Source organism: Apteryx rowi, unplaced genomic scaffold (assembly GCF_003343035.1).
Source record: "Apteryx rowi isolate R43461 unplaced genomic scaffold, aptRow1 scaffold_17, whole genome shotgun sequence".
In the NCBI taxonomy this organism is placed as follows: Eukaryota; Metazoa; Chordata; class Aves; order Apterygiformes; family Apterygidae; genus Apteryx; species Apteryx rowi.
In genome coordinates this window covers 1,114,245-1,122,197 of record NW_020447974.1, presented here as the reverse complement: position 1 = coordinate 1,122,197, position 7,953 = coordinate 1,114,245, and the positions used below count along the sequence as shown (strand labels likewise).

General features: G+C 44.4%; 1 protein-coding gene across 1 annotated transcript in view; it reads left to right on the top strand.

Moving 5' to 3' along the window:
- The first annotated feature begins 4,507 nt into the window (after positions 1-4,507).
- The window catches only part of TNFAIP8L3 (TNF alpha induced protein 8 like 3), a 46,300-nt gene continuing 42,854 nt past the window's right edge, over positions 4,508-7,953 (top strand). The window contains exon 1 of the mRNA XM_026060530.1: positions 4,508-4,578. Coding sequence (XP_025916315.1) covers positions 4,527-4,578 — 52 coding nt within the window. The 5' untranslated portion in view covers positions 4,508-4,526. The remainder of the gene's footprint in view (positions 4,579-7,953) is intronic.

Here is a 7,953-nt window from a genome sequence, read left to right as displayed (position 1 = left end):
CACACTGAAAATACATAGAAACTGGAAAAATTCTAAAAATCAGTTACAATGTGTTTCATGAGTATATGTGATAGATGTTTCTCTGTTTAATACACTAAGTAGGAATAGCACTTGGATAAGAAAGATATAATTTCATAAATGATGAATTAAAACATTAGAAAACAATATCAGAAACAGTACATCCTAGAGTAGATCATACTTAAACAGTATTATAAAAATTATTTGTGAGGAAAAAAATACATTGTTACATTTTTACATTTAGAACTGAGAAGAAGATGCAATCCTACCCCAGTGTCTTTATAGTCTAAAATAGGCAAGTCAAACACAAAGAAGGTATTGCAGAGAAGAAGGGTCAGTTAGATTTAATAATTAAAAGGTAGAAGAGATTGCTTTACTGGGATAGGTTTTAAGGCTCGATCTCAAGGAGAAAAGCTTGAGTAGCAAAGCACAGAAGCAGCCTGGCACTCTTTTACTTAGCAGAAAAGAATAACTTAACAGTTCAGGTAGGACTCAAAAAATGCAGGTGAAAATCTGTGCTTCCTATTTGACTTACAGGAAATCACAGCATCTCTGTACCTCACTTTCCCCTCTCTGAAAGACAAAAATACTATCATCCTTGTTTCACAGTTCTGCAACAATACATTTATTAGATATATCAAGTCACTCAGACACTACAGTAGCTGGGCTACATTAGTATTTAGAATAGAATAAAACTGTATGTGTGCGAACATGCAAATGTGATCTGCAGAAAGACTATACAAGAAAGCCTGAAACCTAAAAGCTCTCACAGGCAGATCTCCAGCACTCAGATACAATGAGTAGGCAGAGGAGGATTTCAAATAAGTTCCATATGGAATGAAGATCAAGACCAGATGGAGTTAAAATGTGAATGGAGGGGCCATATAGCAACATAGCCACTACAGAGAGCATCATGTAACTGGGAATACACGCAATACATGGGGCAGTTCCAATAGGCTGTGTTACCAGCTTCCCTGGTAAGTCATATTTGTAGAGATTTGCAGGAAGATACATTAACTGAGCCTTGAGAAACAATGTACCAGTGTCTAAATTTTCCAGCAATCTTTACGCCTATCCTAAAACCAGCCATAAGTCTCATTACTTCTGGTAATAAAGGAAACATAAGCTACGGCTCTGTGAATATAACATTGAATATGTAATTGCATAATTTATACTAATTGGAAAAAAAAAAGTCTACTTTTCCTTGTGGAGTTTTATTTAATGTGTAACCAGCTAGTACATACACTGCTGTTAATAAAGCTTTTGTATTTTTCTCCATACCAGTATTGTAATGGATGGAAACTATGAAGTTCAGAGCTCTAAGCATATGGAATTTTCCAGGTCACATGTTAAGCCAAGTGCTGGACTCTGCTGGGCAGAAAACATGAAGAAGAAAAAAATGGGAATTCTAACCATATGTTTTGAAATGAAACAATGTGCTCATTCTATTTCAGCTGAAAACTTTAATAACTGCTTTACAGTTAGCAGCAATAAAGAGGGAAAGAGATCTTGAAATAGCATTTACTGTGGAATAGAAAGTAATTACAGCATAGTAATGAGAATGCCCAATGTACATATCACAAGTCTGACGCAACACAATATTGATTAAGTTATTCCATTTCCATCATATTATTTGTGTGGTTACACAAGGACGAAAAAAATGACTTGAATTAAAATAAGTGGGATTCAGTTTTCAAGTTAACTACTCCAGGTCAAGACTTCATTTTTCACGATCCTCTGAAAGACAAATCTGTTCTATTACTGACTGAACTATGATCATTTAGCAGCAGATATGCACGAATTTTCAGGGTTTAACATTTAATTGCAATTATAGCACAGGTTATACCCTCAGAAAAAATTTAGAAAGTTAGTAGATAATTTCTCCTATTACGGCCAGTTTTTCTGGAAAGGAGAGGCCAGTGCCCAGAACACCTTGGAAGCACAAATACAGCTGCAATGTACCAAGCACGCTACATGACCCAGAATATACACCTTACCTGGCAGTCCCCGTTCCTGCTGGGGAAGCAACAAGGGTTCCAACCATAAGTATGACTCTACAACATGCATTCTACTTTTTGCTTACTAATTACAGTGATTGTCATTAGAAAGTCAGAATTTGTTCAGTTTAGAAATTACCATCAGAATTTCATACAGTTAAAAACAGTCCCTAAAATAAATTACACTCCAGTACAAACTTACTCTTCCCACTAGATTTAAATTGCTATACCCCTTCATGGAGAAGGTTTTTTATATTTTGCATTTGTGGTGGTAAAAAGCAAAGAAACAAAAGAGAGATTTGAGTCTTCCCTGCTCTCTGATTCTGTTCTCAGTGTGGTATCTGGGACTGTCTTTCCTGACTGTTGACCCTATGGTTTTCCTGCAGCTATATCATTTATCATATCCTGCCTGTAGATTACCCCCATGCCTTCTGTTAATTTGTGCAATGCATATATGTGCATTCACATTTTGCATTGCGTATTAGCAATACTTACATTTAGAGGTTCTTCCTTATACCTTATTAAATTGTTGGGCTATAATCAGCAGTATCTGGAATTCTATTACAAATTCAATGAAAGAAATTACAAACCAAAGTCAGAACTTGTTTTCATGAAACTAAAAATAAAAGCACTATCTTAACATAACTCCATAGGCCCAGGATATGATAGCAACTTGCCAAATTACTTTACACCTACCTTTCATCATAGAGTTTGAAGATTTTTGCAAAATAAAAGACAAAACAATGGAAATTGAGCCTTTGATAGAGTTGAATCCTGAAAAATAACTAAATCTAAGGTACCAACTGGTATACTCCAGGGCCAAAAAGCTTGCAGTCTGCTACCTCTTTAGACTCAACATGATTTGAGTGCAGGGGGAACAAGCTAGGATTCACTTTAGACTACAAGGCAAATTCTGGCTTCATTTTTACTGCTGTAATTCTTACACGAATGAGCCATCACTGAGAAGATTTAGCTGGACCCCTTTTTTAAGTTTGGAAAGAATCCTTCTTTTTTATCTTACAGTACACACTAATTTAGAGAAAGTCTTCACATTTGTCATGAGTATTCAGCATAGGCTGATGGCAATAGATAACTTCATACACAGCTTTGAAGCAGTGTCCTGGCATTGCTTTCTTTAGCAACATGAGGATCTGTACAGTTTGGGGGGAGAGAAAAGAAGAGGGAAAAATCTTTAGTCTACAACTGCAGGAGCAAGCCTCTGGCAGGAGATTGCAGTAATCTACAGGAAACTGTTTGAGGCACTGTCTGGCTCTTAGGACATGACGCAGTCTGTGGCTTTTAACCGAGGTTTGTTGTAGGATTGATTTTGAGTTAGAAAAGTAGTCCTACTACTTTCCTTGGATTTTTGTACCAGAATAAAAGTGATCCTTGGCCAATAACAGCATGTAAATGTAGAAAAGAATAAGATCCACCAGAGAAAGAAAGATCTACCTAATCTAAGCAGATTTGAACAAGTGACCTCAATCATCTGAATTAAGGGGTGGCTCAGGACTGCAGTAGCTCGTAGGACCTATGTAAAGCCTGTAGAATCTAAACTACAAACTTTTCAGACTCAGAGTTAAAAACAATCTTCCAACACTGCCTTTATTTACCAAATGTTGCTCTGTCTTCCCGAACCTGCAGACAACCTGCAAACACGTAACAGCAAAATTCACTCCTCCGATACTCTCTTACGGACACCAATATCCAGTAAAGCTTGGCACTTCCACAGTAGCCTCTACTATTTCAGTGATTAATTTCTGAGAAGATAAAACAGAGAGAGATCACCTGGGGGAGGGAACCGCTGAGAAGAGAYGAAAGGATGACTGAAGGTCAGGGGAAACACCCCCTCAGAAAGAGAGACGGTGGAAAAGAAATAGGGAAAAAGGAAGACATAAGGGCAGCCTCAAGCCCCACGAGCTGCGTGGGGCCGGGAGAGAAGGAAACAGCAAAGGAGGCCCATTTCTGAGTGTGAAGGACTGCCGCTTCGGTCCTTTCCGCGCTGCGAAGCCCACTTTCAGGAGCCAGCCTGGAGCTGCCACGCGTGGGGAGGCCGCGCACGCCCGCCCGCCCGCCCGGCAGCCCCGCGGTACCGCCGCAGCCGCGCAGCCCGCGAGCCCGCTTCCCGGCGCGGCAGCCAGCCGCAGCGTGCGGCCAGGGCAGCCGGCGAAGAGGCAGCCGGTGTCGAGATGAACTTGTGTAAGGAGCTCGGGAGAGAAACCGCTCCCCCGCCGCGCCCCCGCTCCCTCCTCCCCCCGGCGGGGCCCGCCAGTCTCCGCTCCTCCTTTGCAGCCAATGGCACTAAGCGAGGTGGCTGCATGTGGTGGCACGGACCCAGCGCCCAGGCTGGGAGGAGAGGAGGAGGAGGAGGAGGAGGAGGAGGAGGCGGCGGCAGCAGGCTCTGCTCGTCGCTCGCTCCCTGCTCCGGGCACCCCTGCTGCTAGCGGCGGCCGGCCACACGCCGCCCTCTCCCAGCGCCCCCTCGGCCCCTTCCCCGCCGGTACCTGCAGCATGGACTCGGACTCCGGGGAGCTCAGCGAAGGCGAGCTGCTCTCACCTGCAGGTAAGGGGGGGGGGGGGGGTGCTGCCGCCTTCGGAACCGGCTCCGCAGGCAGTGGGGCTGGGGGGTGAACGAAGGAGGGAAGGGGTTGCTTTTAGACCCCCTTTGCGCATTTCGTATGGTAGCTCCAGGGGAGAGCGCCGGGGCTCGGCGCTGAGGAGGGACCGCCACCGTCCCGCGCGCGGCGGCGCTCGGCGGCCGCTTCGCCTCACGCGAGCGGGTCGCTGCCGCCTCACGCGAGCGGGTCGCTGCCGCCTCACGAGGGCCCCGCCGAGCGCCCCGCCGCAGAGGGACTCCTGAAGCAGGGCTTGGGCTCGCCCTGCGCCAGCGTGGGCTCGCAGGAGGGGAGGAACTGCCCGCGGCGAGCAGCCTGCCCTTTCCTGCCCGCTCGGGAGGCGGTGCGAGCGGTAAGCGGCCCCTCCGGCGGCTGCGTGGGCAGAGGCTCGGCGCCCCGGCTCCGCTCGGCCCCCGGCTCCGCTCGGCCCCCGGCCGGCCGCTGGCTCAGGGTAGCCGGGAGATCTGTCCTGAAGTGCCACGGCCAAGCATGACATGACACGCGGCTACATTTGCAGCACTGGCATGAGTCTGATCCATTGCGCTTTATATGCAGAGGCTGCGAAGCTTTGGGGGGTTGGCTAGTTTCTTTTGCTCTCGCTCCAGGACTGCAGCAGTTAAGCCCGTGTGTGGACGGGGAGACTCTCCCCGCAGACCGGGCATGCAAGGCACTCGGGCCACTAGGATTTTGGTTTCAGAAGAGTCCTAACTAGTCACCAAAACCATAAAACTGCTGCTGCCGGGTTGCTGCCTGGTTGCTGTAGCCTGCATAGTTTTTAGATGAGACAGAAGAAAAAACTGAGGGAGAAAAACCGTATCTTTTACCATTCCCAAATCTCCACATTCCTGTGTCCTACACAAAACAACCATTGCTGACATGTGCTGTAATCAAAGGGTGCCCTGCGCAAGCAGTAAATGGGGACAACAAATTTGTATAAAATTCAGCATATATAGAAGTAGATTTGCTCTACCAGTACAGTACTGTCAGTCCACAGAGATCAGCTGTCAACTCAAAGCTGTCCTGCTGCCCCATGCACATCTCCAGGTTTCTAACTCCTCTTCAATCAGTAGCGATGTTACCTTGCCATCAGGAAAGCAGACTCCAATAGTGTCTACACGGAAAACTGGCATGTGACAGAAGCTAGGTGATTACCAAAGCTAGGTGTGGAAGAAGAGAGGCAGGCCCGTTTGACCTCCAGCTTCCCATGGTAGAAGTCATAGGTATCTTCTCTGAAGCCATTTAACCAGCATGAGACAAGCAAGCACAGTTGAAATAATGTCTAAAATTGTCTCACAATAAACCCAGACAGAGTGGTACATTACAGACACGATCTTTGAGAAAAATCTTTTTACCATGACCTGCCCAGTTTAGACATATCTTTTAGCCCAGCTGGTACCCGCTCCCCTCCAAAAGGGTTTTATGCCAAACAACAAGCATTTTAACTACTACAGAAAAAGATGCCAGATATTCTGTGAAAACTTTTAGGACTTGTCCTGTTAATACTTCAGTGATGAACAACAGTAGGAAGTCATAAGATAAATAGGTGTCATCTGGTCTAGTCTCCCTGCATAACAGGATTTTATAGCATAGAGGATTTAAAAAAAAAAAAACAAAAAAAACCCAGGATTTTATAGCATCTTAAATCTCATCCACTTTTAAATATTACAGGAATTTATTCCTGATATCTTGTTCTGCATTTTCTTACTCAACATCTAGACATGAAATAAGACTAGCAACAGGCTTATATTCATAAGGCACTGCTAGGCTGAACTTACTAACAAAACCACCAACATCTATACTTTTCCATACAAATATTCAAAGCAGTGCGTGAAGCATGAGTTACAAACAAGATTAGGTTTATAGAGAAACTGATGTAATACAGCTCCTGCCAACAACTTACTTTTGTTATGAATAGGATTTTCTTTTAAATAAATTAGAAAGATAACTCTACTTAGAGATTGCCATAAATGCTTTTTATGTCATCATTTCCTCGCTGCCAACAGTTGATGCTCATTATTCTCTTCTACACTTTTTTTCCTCTTCCTTCTTTTTACTATCTAAGAGAAGAAAAATCTGGTATTTTGACCATACATGGCAGATGCCTATGCAGTGGAATAAAACTGGAATAGAATGAAAACTTAATGTTTTTCTCTTAGCCAGCTGCATTAATTTTCTCTGCACTAAAGAAATACTTGCTGTTGGTGTCCACCATCCTCTTCTGAAAAACGCATTTTTGCTAGATTTCATTTGGCCTTTTTTCCATACTCTGCCATATGTACAGTGCAGTATATCTCTGTATGTGGGTGTTTGGTTGTCATGCTGTCAGTCACTATTGCAGGCACAGCATTTGAAGGGTTATAGTGTGAGTTTCAGTCACCACCTTGTTGAGAGATGAATGCTGAGGTACCACACACCACAGATCCCAGTGGCCAGGGGCTTTCTGCCTCCCCTTCGGAGGGCAAGCACAGTGCCTCCAGGATGACTGGGGAAAATATTTGGGGTGAAGTCCTAGTAATGCTCTGATTTTAGCTATTGCCTTTAGAACAGCTAGAATTTCACACTAATTTCACGTTAACCTGAATGCTCAACTTACTCTCATCATTACCAGTCTTAGCAGCTCCTAGTATGCAGAGCAATGACTTCAGCTTACTTGAATCAAAACTTCTGGCGGTCACTGCCCACTTTTCAGTTCTCCAGTTGTTCAAGCCCAGCATAATACAGTTCACTTTATCACTAGGGCTTCCTAGTGCTAATGCAATACAGCTGCAATACAGCATTATCTCAGTTACAGCATATCTCATACCTCCTGCAATACTGATTTAGCCTTTTGCTCTCTCCTGGAGGAACACCAGTCCTGCCATTCCTGAGACTCTCCAAACAGGTGTGGACAGGACAGGAGGCTTCCTTGTGTCCTCCCACCATCTGCCATGCACACTTGGCTTCCAAGAGCCAGCTGGAGTCTTACTCCTAGATCCCAGCAGCCTCATTTCCTTTAACAGCCCACTTAAACCTGAGTCTCCAAGGGAGCAGAAGTACGTTTTTCTATGTTTATTCTGAATGTGTTGTCATGATAGTAGCTTCATATTTCTTTGGTGCAAACAAGAAGCTCCTTACATGTGTAGTATAAGATGATAGCTGTACAAAACAAAAACAAACAAACAAAAAAACACAACAACCACCCATAGCCAACTCCACAGCCTTGGCTTCCACCAGTCTCCTCCCCCGTCCATCAGACAGCTTGAGTGCAAAGCAGTGAACAGTCAAAGCAGATTTTTCTGCCAAAAAAAAAAAGATGACACAAACYCCTATTAAGAGTGTTAGGT